This window comes from Rhincodon typus, chromosome 7, assembly GCF_021869965.1.
Source record: "Rhincodon typus isolate 14 chromosome 7, sRhiTyp1.1, whole genome shotgun sequence".
Classification (NCBI taxonomy): domain Eukaryota; kingdom Metazoa; phylum Chordata; class Chondrichthyes; order Orectolobiformes; family Rhincodontidae; genus Rhincodon; species Rhincodon typus.
In genome coordinates this window covers 17916997-17931147 of record NC_063338.1, presented here as the reverse complement: position 1 = coordinate 17931147, position 14151 = coordinate 17916997, and the positions used below count along the sequence as shown (strand labels likewise).

Sequence of the window (14151 nt, the reverse complement as noted above, 5' to 3'; positions counted from 1 at the left end):
AACTTAAGAAAGAACAACTTTTTCACTCAACGAGTAGTTTGGGTATGGAACGCACTACCTGGAAGTGTGGCGGCAGCAGGTTCAACTGATATATATTAATGATCCAGACCTTGGGGTTGGGCACAATTCCAAAACTGGTGAATGATACAAAACTCAGAAGCATTGTCAACTATGAGGAGGATCGTTTTGAACTGCAAAAGGACACAGACAAGTTGGTGGACTGGGTGCACAGATGTCAGATAAAGTTATAGAATCACAGAGTTGTACAGCATGGAAACAGACCCTTCGTTCCAACTCGTCCATGCCAATCAGATATCCTAAGTTAATCTAGTCCCATTCACCAGCATTTGGCCCATGTCCCTCTAAAGCCTTACTGGTCATAGACCCAAGCAGATGCCTTTTAAACGCTGTAATTGTAGCAGCCTCCACCACCTCCACTGGCGCAGCTCGTTCCAGACGTGCACCACCCTCTGCATGAAAAAATTGCCCCTTAGGTCCCTTTTACAACTTTCCCTTCTCACCTTAAACCTATGCCCTCCAGTTTTGGACTCATCTACCCGAAGGAAAAGACCTTGGCTATTCACCCTGTCCATGCCTCTCATGATTTTACAAGGTCACCCCTCAGCCTCAGATCCTCCAGGGAAAAATGCCCCTACCGCTCCCTATAACACAAACCCTCCAGTCCCAGCAACATCCTTATAAACTTTTTCTCCACCTTTTCAAGTTTAACAACACCTTTCCTATAGGAAAACAACCAGAATTATAGGCAGCATTCTCAAAGTAGCCTCAGCACTGTCCTGTACAGCCACAACATGATGTTCTAACTCCCATACTCAATATTCTGACCAATAAAGGCAAGCATGCCAAATGCCTTCTTCACTACCCTGTCTACCTGTGACTCCACTTTCAAGGAACTATGCACCTGCATCCCAGGGATTTTTTTTCAGCAATACTCCCTAGGGGCCCTACCATTAACTATGTAAGTCCTGCCTGGTTGGTCTTACCAAAATGCAACAGCGCACATGTATCTAAATTAAACCTCATCTGCCACTCCTCGGTCCAGTGGCCCATCTGATCAAGGTGCCGCAGTACTAAAATAATCTTCTTCACTATCCACTACATCACATATTTTAGGTGTCATCTGCAAACTTACTAACCATGCCTCCTACATTCACATCCAACTCATTTATATAAATGATGAAAAGCAGCAGACCCAGCACCACTCCTTGTCACACACAGTTGGTCACAGACCTCCGGTCCAAAAAGCAACCCTCTACCACCACCGTCTATCTCCTACTTTCAAGCCAATTTTGTTTCCAATTAGCTAGCTCCCCCTGATCCCATGGGATCCAACCTTACTAACCAGTCCATCATGCAGAACCTTGTCAAATGCTTTGCTTGGGTCCATATGGACAACATCTACTGCTCAGTCTTCATCAATCTTCTTTGTCACCTTTTCAAAATACTCAATTTAAGTTATGAGACAATTTTCCACGCGCAAAGCCACGTTGACTATCCCTAAATCAGTCTTTGCCTTTCCAAATACATGTAAATCCTGTCCCTCAGAATCCCCTCCAACAACTTACCTGCCACTGACATAAGGTTCACTGGTCTATAGTTCCCTGGCTTTTCCTTACAGCCTTTCTTAAGTAATGGCACCACATCAGTCAAACTCCAGTCACTCCGCACCTCACCTGTGGCTGTCTGTGGTACAAATATCTCAGATAGGGGCCCAGTAATCTCTTCCCACAAAGTTCTATGAAACACCCGATCAGGGCCTGGGCATTTATCTTCCTTTATGCGTTTTAAGATATCCAGCACCTCCTCTTCTGTAATATGAACTCTTTTTAAGACATCACTATTTATTTCCCCAAGTTCCCTAGCTTCCATGTCCTTTTCCACAATAAATACTGACATGAGATACTTGTTTAGTATTTCCATCTCATGCAGTTCCACACATAGACGGCCACGTTGATCTTTAAGGGGCCTTATTCTCTCCCTAATTACTCTTTTGCCTTTAATGTACTTATAGAATCTCTTTGGATTCTCCTTAACTCTATTTACCAAAGCTATCTCACGTCCCCTTTTTGACTTCTGATTTCCCTCTGAAATATACTCCTACTGCCCTTACATTCCTCTAGGAATTCACTTGATCCCAGCTGTCTAGGCCTGATATATGTCTTTTTTTGTGGCCAGAATCTCAATTTCTCTAATCATCCAGCATTCCCCACACCTACCACCCTTGTCCTTCACCCTAACAGGAATATACCATCTCCGAACACTCATTAGCTCATTTTTAAAGGCTTCCCATTTCCAACCATCCCTTTACCTGCATATAGTCTCCCCCAATCAACTTTTGGAAGCAAGTTCCTGGCCTTACACCAATTTAGAACTTTAACTTTTTTATCATTTCTATCCTTGTCCATAACTATTTTAAAACCAATAGAATTATGATCATTTGCACAAAAGTGGCCCCCACTGACACCTCAGTCACTTGCCTTGCCTTATTTCTTAAAAGAAAGTCAAGCGTTGCTCCTTCTCTAGTAGGTACATCCACATACTGAATAAGAAAGTTTCCTTGTACACATTTAAATTCCTTTCTATCCAAGCAATTAACACTACGACAGTCCCAACCTATGTCTGGAAAGTTAAAATCCCCTAACATTACAACCCGATTATTCTTATAGACATCTGAGATCTCCTTTTTTGTTTGCTTCTCAATTTCTCAGTGACTATTAAATGGCCTATAATACAATCCCAACAAGGTGATCATCCCTTTCTCATTTCTCAGTTCCACCCAAATAAACTTCCCTAGACGTAATCTCAGGAATATCCTCCCTCAGTACAGCCGGAATGCTATCCCTAACCAAAAACGTCACTCCCCCTCCTCTCTTGCCTCCCTTTCTATCCCTTCTATAGCATCTATATCCTGGAACATGAATCATAGAATCCCTACAGTGTGGAAACAGGCCCTTTGGCCCAACAAGTCCACACCAACCCTCAGAGGATCCCACCCAGACCCATCTCCCTATAACCCACCTAATCTACACATCCCTGAACACTATGGGAAATTTAGCATGGCCAATCCACTCAGCCTGCACATCTTTGGACTGTGGAAGGAAACCGGAGCACCCAGAGGAAACCCACGCAGACACGGGGATTACGTGCAAACTCCACACAGACAGTCACCCAAGGGTGGAATCGAATCTGCGTCCCTGGTACTGTGAGGCAGCAGTGCTAACCACTGAGCCACTGTGAAGCTGTCAGTCCTATCCATCCCTGAGTCATGTTTCTGTATTAGCTATGATACCCCAGTCCCATGTTCCCAACCACATCCTGAGTCCATTTGCCTTACCTGTCAGGCCTCTTGCGTTGAAGTAAATGCAGATTAATTGATCAGTCTTACCGCATTCTCTGCCAACTTCTTCTTTGGCATGACTATTTGACTTGCTCCCCTTATCTCAGGGCCTCAGCCTTTTCTCTTTTTTCATTACTGCCTTGTTTCCTTCCCCCCCATTAACTTACTAGCTTGAAGCCTTCTGAGTAGCACTAGCAAAGGTCCTGGGAAGGATTTTGGTCCCCTTCCAATTCAAGTGGAACCCGTCACTCTTATACAGGTCATTTCTAGCCCTGAAGAGATCCTAATGATCCAAAAATGTAAATCCTTGACCCCCGCACCAGCTCCTCAGCAACACATACATTACTCTATCCTCCTATTCCTAGTCTCACCACATGTGGCACCGCAAGCAATCGAGATATTACTACCCGAGGACCTACTTTTTAACCACCTGCCTAGTTTCCTACATGCTCTCTGCAGAATCTCATCCCTTTTCCTACCTATGTCGTTGATATCAATGTGCACAACAACCTCCTGCTGGTCACTTTCTCCTTTCAGAACATTCTGCACCATCTCCAAGACATCCTTGAGTCTGGCTCCAGGGAGACAACAATATCCTGATGTCTCACTAACAGCCGCAGAATGTCTGTGCCCCAGACTAGAGTCCCCTATTACAATTGATTGATTGGAACCCCCTGACATACCCCTCATTACAGAGTTAGTCATAGTACCAGAAACCTGACTGTCAGTGCTATGATCCCGCGCATCCAACCCCCCCGACAGTATCCATAATGCCATACACCTGTTTGAGATGGGGATAACCACAGAAGAATCCTGTACTACCTGGTTACCTCTCCTACAGTTCCTAGAAGACAACCATCTACCTGACTATATCTGTCATGTCTCCACCATCCTGAAACTGCCATCCATCACACCCCCTTGCTCTTGTAAACTCCTCATTGCTTCTAATTTTCACTCCAACCTATCCATGCCGTCCAATAGGATTTGCAACCGAACACACGTCCTGCAGATATAGTCACCAGATAATCAAATTTTCCCTGATCCCTCACATCTGACAGGAAGAGCGCATCACCCTAATAAAAGCCATTTCTGTCCCTTTAGGAATCTACAGACCCAAAAATTAATTAAAACAAACAGCACACTTTGCTCAAAAATGCAACATTGGCACTGTTTGCTTGAAAACACTGCTTTGGGATAACTTAATACTAATCCTTAATATTAAAAGTCAAATCAAGAGACAGATCTCAGTACAAACATAAAAAACAGCCCTCAACTTACTTACTATTACAGATTTACAGAAAACCACATTAAGCCTTAGAAGTCTTAAAATCAAACACTTAGCTGATCAGTCTCAAAAAAACAGAAGGTTGTCCTCTTCTCCTGCAGTTTCAGACAGTAATTTTTTTTTTAAATCACTGATACCTCTGTAGGTGCACAGTGAAGCTGGATGTTAGCCCTCCCATGTCAGCTACAAAACTGCACTGCTTGCTTGTTATTTCAGTGAAACCCCGACCCCAGAGCCCTTGTGCAATTTCTCAGTCTGACAGCTGCAAAACTACACTTGTTAGTGGCTTTTTATGAGGCAAATCTCTGAGCCTAATGCAATTCTTCAATCTCCAACTTTGCCACATGGTCGCTCCCCTGAAACTCTCTCTCCTTCCTCCCTTTCAAAGAATCTTTGTTTTTGACTTTCTTCAAAAGTTCCAAAAAGAATGCAAAAACTCATAAAAACAGCAATTACTGGCCCAAGGAAGTAGGTAAATCCAGTGAAAAAAAAAACTTGACTTACAGGTTCCATCTCAGGCATATCTGGCAGCTGAGAGACTGCTTCTTCCACCACAAACTGTTCATCATCTTCTTCTTCTTCAACATTCTTTCCTTTATCCACTATTAAATTAGAGACAGGTTTTGCACTACCAATTCTGGAAAAGTGCAATAAAACCAATCAAAAAAAAAACATATTAAAACAGAATAAGTTATATGGGACACATCAGGTACTAATTACTTATTTCTGTGGTATAACCTTCTGTAATCCATCGTCACAAATTTTTTAGAAAATGTGCAGCAATACAAAGTATTTTAAAAAGGACCTTCTGGACCTCACCCCTTTAATATATTACCCCTGCCTATCATTCAATTAAATCATGAATGCCCCCTAAAGTCTATTCCCTTTTCTGACAAATTATTACTTTTTTTTGAAAGAATTTCTTACTCTTAAAATGGCTATAAACTTTTTATTAAACCAAGCTAAATTTGAACAATCAGGTTCCTTTATTCTTGCTTCCATTAAGATAATATTCTCAATTTACCTCCTATCTGCCAATAACTTGATATACCTTGATGATCTTTCTTGATTAAAAACTTTGTTTTTGCCTTCAGACTGGGCTTTTTCCATCATGTTTGATAATAAAAAGGGTTTATAAACTATATAACCACCATCACCATGGCATAAAATATCTTACTATTATTTCAATAACATCACTATTAAATCTAATTCCAACTTTCAAATGATTTTATGGCAATATCTCACATAACAGTAGTTTATTTATGCTTTACTTTTGGGTGTGCCCCAGAGAAATCAATTACAATTCAACAATAAACAAAGAAAGCATTCCCAGCCTTATGTCAAGAGCATGTTCGCTTTCATGATGTCAGTTGACAAATCTCACTGGAAGGAGCTGTTTATTCAGTTCAGTGATCAGATAATATATTCCAGTGAAGGCAAAGCTACAGTACAATCACCAGGATCTTCTTGTTCAATTATCACCTTGCAATCCACTGATAACATGTATTGTACCAGCAGAAAAAACCCTTCATTTCATGATACAAGGACCCTAGGATTTGCAGGATATTGTTTCTGTTTAATATGCAGTGAATTTCTAGGACATCCACTATACTACAATAATGATAAAAGAAAACAAAAATCTACCTTTCTGCAGGGGAGTCTGGACCTTCCTGCTTCTTTACTCTGGGAGGTGCTGGTCTTGCACTGCCTGGGCGAGGTATTCGTTTGCTGTTCAAGAAAACAACCTTTTATTTCAATCACATAATAATGAATAAAAGTTTGAAAAGCAGCAACTGTGACATGAGGGCAAACTGTTCTACACTATGAGTTGTTTGATACGTGATGTACTGCCTGATAGTTTTGTGGGGGTGGATTCAACCAAGGCTATCAAACAAGAATTGTATAATTATCTAAAGAAAAAGGAATTGCAGAACTATGGAGAAAATGTGGAGGAGACAGTGTAGGTGAACTGTTCTCACAGACAGTCAGCATGGCCATGTCAGGCCAAATAGTATCCTTCTGTGCAGAAATCATATTTCCTTCCATTTGAAAGCAAATGGCAAAGAACTTCCATCATGAACAAAATCTCAACTATCCAAAAGTGAACCTCAAGCCAAATGCCCAGAAAAAAACAGCAACTACGTCTGATCTTCAAACATGCAAGTTCCATCTACTCAAGAGTATGTAATAACATCTCTGAACAGGTTGATTACAAAATATTTACCCTGAAGAGACCTTCTGTGGAAATAGTATCTAACATTAATCCACTCTGACCTCTTTCAGTAAAATATAATGAGAGAAAACGTGAACTTGTACATCTTTGCAGCAAGAATAGAAAAGTGGCATATCACTTAGAGATTGCAGAACCCAGGTGGAAGGTTCTTGATGTCCTGGTACATGAATCAGGAAAGGTTTGCATGCAGTTAAAAATTAGGAAGGCAAATAGAATGTTGCCATTTATTGCAAGAGGAATGGAATTATAAAATATGGAATTGCTTGCTACAATTATAGACAGCACTGATAAGGCAACAACTGGCAGCACTATATACAATGGTTTGATTTCCTTATTTAAGAAAGGATGCATTACAAGCATTTCAGAGAAGGTTAATTCAACTGATATCTGGCTTGCAGTAGTTATCTTAGGAAGAAAGGTTAGATAGGTAAGCCTGTATGCATTGGCATTTAGAAGAATGTGAGGTGATTTTATTGAAACATACAAGATCCTGATGGGGCTTGATAGGGTGGATGCTGGAAGGATGTTTCCCCTTTTGGGTAAGTGGCTTCATTAAATACCTTTAATTTAAAGGTATTTAGTTTCTTTACTAATAAAGAGCCAATTTTTTGTCGGGGGAGAAGGTGGGAACATGGATTTAAGCCCACAATCAGATCAATATGAGCTTAATAATTGGCAGAGCAGAGGAGCTGAACGGCCTAAGCCTGCTCCTAATTCATGGCAACTGTCAAGGTGGAGACAAGGGTTAATCTTGTCCAGATACTGGAAGGCACAGTGCTTCAGATATCAGTGATGATGCATTCTTGTGTGGATCAAAAAGGAGCCACAGTCCACTTGTTGAAATATAACTAAACACAGCGATGCACAGCATCACTGGTACCTTTCAAAGCAACTCCAACAGCCTGACCAACCATAATATTGCACATCACTCCACCATCCATTCATCACAATGTAGCAAACCTCCAGTGAGTCCAGAAAATTTAGGAAAATAAATAGAATTGTATCCAACAGGACCTCAACTCCTGTCAATAATCGTTTTAAGGGAGAAAAGTTCTGGCATACTCGCACTGTCATTGGAAAAATAACATCTCTGAACAGGTTCATTACAAAATATTTAGAGGCCCAAACTAATGCTCTGGAGACACAATTTAAATCCCACCACAACAGCCGGTGAGATTTAGAATCAATAATGAACTTGGAATTTAACAGAAAAGCTAGTGTCAGTAATGGTGACCATGACAACAATTGTTGATTGAATAAAAACCCATCTGATTGACTCCGAGATAGTAAGAACTATAGATACTGGAGTCAGAGTCAATACAGTGTGGAGCTGGAGGAACACAGCAGGTCAGGCAGCATCAGAGGAGCAGGAAAGTCAACACTTCAAGTCAGGACCCTTCATCAGGACTCATCTGCCATTCTTACTTCCTCTGGTCTACATGTGATTCCAATCACACAACTGGTAATGCAAGTCACTCAATTCAAGAGAATTAGGGTATGGGTAACAAAAACTGATCATGCCAGCAACATCCACATCCAATGAATGGATAAAGATTAAAAAAAAAATCTTACAAGGCCTTTGGACTCACTCAACATTTCAACAATGCTACTTTCAAACCTGGTCAAGCTTGGAAAGCCAAATGAAGTTCACAAGAAGCTGTTAATAGAATTCAGGCCACTTGGTAAGATTGCAACTCAGCCACCTATATTGTCTTTTGTCAAGAGAATTTATTGACATCCCACAACCAGTGTTAGTGGTCCCTATTTATAAGTGCTCAGATAATTAATAACCACCACCTGTTTCTCTTAAATGAAAATCTCAATATTAACAATGCAAATAACTAAATATAAGCAACAAGTGAAAAAAAGACTTCCTGGAAAATTATTGGTTTTCATGAACAACTCTAAACTACACCCAAACGAATCATGGAAAATAAAAGTAGTTGATTAACAAATAAAAAAATTAAGAACTTTCCAGTTTGTAAAGCAGTCTCTTAGAACAGAACATGGAATATAATACAGATTAATAAACACGAATGAGGTATTATAGCACTCTAAAAGCAATTACCTATCTTATTCATATGAATGCTAAAATTCTAAACAGAAACAGAAATTGCTGGAGAAACTCAGCTGGTCTGGCAGCATCTGCAGAGACAACGCAGAGTTAATGTTTCAGGTCTGGTGGCTGTTTTTCAGAACTATTGGTAGCTAGGAAAAGGTGATACATTTGCAGAAGAAAGGTGGGGTTGGTAGGGGAAGGAGTAAGTGAATGGATGGAGATCTCCACGTATTCACTTACTTACTACAAGATGAACTTCAGCAGCTCACCATGGCTTTTTTGACAGCATCTCCCAAACACGCAACCTCTCCCACCTAGAAGGAAAAGGCCAGCACATGCGTGATAACATCACTACTTGCAAGTTCCCATTCAAGCCACACGTTGTCCTGACTTAAAAATATACCACTGTTCCTTCACTGACTTTGAGTAAAAATCCTGGAACTTCCTCCCTAACAGCATGCACCTATACTCCAAGGACAGCAGCAGCTGACCGTCACCTTAATGGCAATTAAGGATGGGCAATAAATGCTGGTTTAACCAGCAATCCCCACATCCCATGAATGAATAAAAAAAACTATATGTGCCACATGAAAGAGGATTTATCAGCCATGGTATCAATAAGTAAATGTAAACACATCAAACCTTTGCACAACTTGAGTGGAAAGCTCATCAAGAATCTCTCCATTCACTTCTGCTGTATGTTTCTTCTCAATGGAAGTGTGGGCAGCTTCAAGTTCTGAAAATGTTGATACAATCATGAGGATGTGCAATATTGGTAAGGAAAAGAGTCAAAACATTCTCTTAAACAGATAAAATGCTGAAGTACTGTAGTACTGAAATATGACTGGGTCTATCCAGTCTGTGGGGACTGGCAAATGGCATGTTTTAAAATATGGAATAAAGTTAAAGATTTAGCCCTCTGAGAACAGAGTTGTGCATGATTAAAATACAATGTATTAATTTTGGCACAGAGATTTGTATTCATTTGTAAAATACATAGCCAGTGGTTGAGACTTTTAGCTGCATTAAAAAAGGCTCTTATGACCCTATCCCTTGACAAGTTCAAGTCCCATCTGCTCCAGAGGTGTATTATAACATCTCTGAACAGATTAATTAGAAAGTGTCTTAAATCAGTACAAAATATACCTTTCCTTGCTTAGTAGAGAATTAAAATTTAATTATTTTTATTTCAAAAATATTCATTTTAAAAAAAGCATTCAAGTACACAGGGACAAAACTCCAAAAAAGTTGGAAGAATGGTGTAAGCTATAGTACAGTGAAGGGATTTTCTTTAGTCACAATTCTCCGATTAATGGTCAAACTATGGGTGTGAGAGATACCTCGCCTGGGCACAAACCAATCAACTTAAGAGAACGGACTGGTGAGCTTCTTGATCTATCATAGGCCTCAACTGTAGAGTCCCTCATGCCAGAAGGTTGATGGAGGCATAGTCTTCAGTAGGTGGTTTTCTTTTGCTTCTTGTGGGGTAGGGATCACAGCAGGCAGAGGGTGGGTAGAGGCAATGGCAAGAAGGTGGCTTTTTGAGGCCAGTGCCTTGCAACTTGGATCTACAATCTTTAAAATTTAAGGTGCATAAAATCCCTAAGCAACTTTCAGAAGGATCACCTCTTCTGAAGTGCATTTTATGGTGATCTTAGTGTTGGTCTAACAAATGTCTATTTATTAATAACCAAAATGTTTCATTCAACTTAAAATCTGTGATATTATTATAAAATTTGCATTCCTAACATTGGAGAGGTAATAGTGGAACCAAGCGAGGACAGGTCCTCTCAGCTGGAAGAGAGGTATACAAAGGAGCCAGTAGTTGAGCATGTAAAAATCTGCTGAGAGCTCAAAAAAAATGAGGAACGACATTTGACTATAATCAAATTCACAGCAGATAAAGAAGTTGTTACTTTGGTTCGGCACAGAAACTTGAATTGAGAGCTGAAAAGTGAAGATGAGCACGGATTTGGGAGACAACAAACACACAGTCACGGACTTGAAAAGAAAGCAAACTTACAAATGGGCTGGTGGTTTGCAAGGCCAGAACGTTGAAGATTTTCTTTTGAGGAATAGAGCTGATGGCATTTGAAAGCAAGCAGCAAAGTACTTAAGGAGAGGGAACCATTTCAAATGCTATCAAATATGGAGGTCATTAAGGGAGGCTGAGTAGTTAGCAGCTAAGTGTAAAGAGTTCAAGAAAGTAGCAGGCTTTGGTCTGACAAACACAATGAGCTAGAGGAAGCTAAAAGGGGAAAATAGAAAGAAGCTAGAGATATGTGTAGCTTCAGAACTATGGCAGGTGGGAACTTGTTGAAGGTGTCTGGAGCAGAATGCATTAGAGGATCATCAGCAGCAGCAGCGGTCCCTCGCAGACAAGGATGACTGTCCACTCTCAGAGTGAGTCCATAGGTGGATGTACAGACCGATGCAGCTTTCCCAAGCTCTATTCCACTTAGGGTAGAAGGTGGTCATAGCTGGAGGTGGATGAGGTGTTGGTGTGGCAGTGCACTTCTTTCGTTGTTTTCGTCTGGCTTCCACTTTTTCCTGATGGCAAGTCTTGAGGTGCTCAACACCATTGCAAATGCTCCTCCTGCACTTTGGATGGTCTTGGACCAAATGATTCCCAGGTGTTAGCGGGAATGCTGCATTTTGCCAGAAAGGCCCTGAAGGTATCATTGAAGCACTCTCTCTGTCCACTTGGGGCTCACCTGCCATTTCAAAGCAGGGAGTAAAGCACCTGCTTGGGGAGTCTCGTGTCAGTCATGTGAACACCATGCCCAGCCCATTGTAGCCCATCAAGGGTGGTCAGTGCTTCGACACAGGGGATGTTGGCCTGTTGAGGACGCTGGTGTTGTGTGTCTTTCTTCTCAGCAGATTCACAGGATCTTGCACAGGCAACGTTGGTGGTACTGCTCCAGCACCTTGAGGTGTCTACTGCAGACAGTCCACATCTTGGAGCCATACAGGAGGGAAGGAACAACCCAGCTCTGTAAACCATGATCTTGGTGTCAGATCTGATGTTGTTGTCCTCAATCATAGGTATGATGAGAGGATCATAGGTAAAGATAGAATCGATGATGCAAGAATCCTACTACATGGCAACGTGGGTGGAGGTGGTGGCATAGTAATAGTGCCACTGTTCAACAAATTTTAAAATTAGTTTGCGCAGTAAACATTATTCAAGAAAATTACTCTTTCTCATGAATTAAATGAGAGAGAGAGACATAGAGAGCGAGAGAGAGAAGACGGAAGAGATAGTTCATTGATAACCCTTACAGGAATTTCTTTACTGGGCAAAATGTCAAAAGCGCAAATGTTTTCCAACAGATAACACAGTGTGGAGCTGGAGGAACACAGCAGGCCAGGCAGCATTAGAGGGATAGGAAAGCTGACGTTTCGGGTCAGGGCTCTTCTTCAGAAATTCACTTTCGGAAATACAAAGAAATCAATAGTATTTCAATAGTCTTTCAACACATCTACAAGAAATGCTTCATATACAATGAATTAGTTCTGGAGTTGGAATTTCTGTATTGACAATCAAGGTGTAACTTGTGCTTGAAATTGAATGAGTTTTCGCAAGTGAAGTTACAGGTTCAAACTTCTATTCACACTAATTTGCATAATAGTTTCCCATGCATTAAAAATACTCCAAGATGGACTTAAGAATGCAAAGCAGGTCCAGTTTTATCAATACAGCTGAAAATAGATTTGTCACAAAAAAAGGTTTTTAACAAGTGTTCAACTTAATTAAAAATTACTTTAAAAAGCTATTCCAAACTAGCATACATAGTTAATTAAATTATACTGCCCAAGTTGTCTTTTTAATATATCTGCTCCAGTGCCTTTGCATCCATGTTTAATTTTGAACAATCATAAATGGGCACAATTGGTGAAACTTCAGTCTCAGCATGTGTCCTGTTTTATGGGTGAGGCTGTTTTGCAACACAGTGCGTGGAATCTTATGGATATGAGCAACATGAACAATGGCGAGATGTGAGGCAGAATTGGATGAGAAATGCGGTGAGGCTGATCTTGATGTCGAGATCATCTCACTCTATCTTTTATGCTTTTTTCACATGTGGCATGGCAAGATTTTCGCAAGGCATTGGTCAGTTGCTAACTGATGGGTGATTAAGCTCCCTGTTGGTTGCCCAACTCACCTCATGACCATGCTGTTAAAGGTCCTACCAAACTCAGCTAAACTAACCAACAGGAAAATCCGACATGGAAATCAGAGCAGGTACCAAGCAGATTCAGCTCATCACTTCCTCCAAACAACTTCCATGTTGCCCACAGCCAACTTTCTCCTCATGGCACAGACTTGCCTAGCAGGCTACATCGGTTACAGCTACCACACAGGGAGAGGCACCCAGCCCAGACTTGGACCAAGCTGCTCCCTTGCTGCCTTAATGAGCATTCATTGGGCACCGATTGGCATGCCCAGATGTTTTGGCCATCCAGTGCCAATTGGTGCAGTCACGCAATCAGATAGCTTGTTCAGCTGCTCAGCAGTCCTCAGACAAAGGGCAGGGGGTGTGACATCAGCACCATACCTGAACCATGTGGCAGCAGCCCATAGGCCAAACACACTGCATATGTATCAAACAGCGAGCTGTGTCCCAAATTCAAAGGCTGTAGCTGTTATCAAGTCCATGGTGCCACCTGTCAGTCAGGGGGGCCCAACATGATTAGTCAAGCAGGCTCTAACACCAGTCCTGGACTTTGACCACAGTCAGTCATCCTGTCAAGGTGGATTCACACAGGGGTTTCATGCCTCTACATTTCAGTGAGTGGGTCACAGTCAGTCCTTTGACTCCATCAAGATTGGTGAGGTTGCATGAGGAGATGGGGCACAAAAGTTCAGTTGGAAGGAACAGAGGAGGGACAGGGAAGGAGAGGAGAGAAAATAAAAGAGAGCTAGGCCATTTGCTGGGGGTAGGGGGAGACGAGGGCAGAGGGGGGGGGGAAGGGGGGGGGAGAGAGACAGGGGATGGAGAGAGAAAGAGAGAGAGAGAAAGAGAGAGAGAGCAAGAGAGCGAGAGAGGGGAGGAGGGAGCGAGGGAGGGAGAGAGAGCGAGACAGGCAGCGAGAGAAAGGGTGGAGAGTGAGAGGCGTGAGAGAGAGAGGGGCTGTGGAGAAACGGGGGGTGGAGAAAGGGGGGGGAAGAGACGGGGTGGGGAAAGAGACGGGGTGGGGAAAGAGACGGGGTG

The 14151-nt window shown here is 41.7% G+C and overlaps 1 protein-coding gene across 2 annotated transcripts in view; it reads right to left on the bottom strand.

Moving 5' to 3' along the window:
- Positions 1–14151, bottom strand: part of traf3ip1 (TNF receptor-associated factor 3 interacting protein 1) — a 155453-nt gene that overhangs the window by 63497 nt on the left and 77805 nt on the right. For both annotated transcript variants that reach the window (XM_048599122.1, XM_048599123.1), the window contains 3 exons: positions 9578–9671; positions 6288–6371; positions 5148–5280 (listed from right to left, as the gene is read on the bottom strand). In XM_048599122.1, the coding sequence (XP_048455079.1) occupies positions 5148–5280; positions 6288–6371; positions 9578–9671 (311 nt within the window). The remainder of the gene's footprint in view (positions 1–5147; positions 5281–6287; positions 6372–9577; positions 9672–14151) is intronic.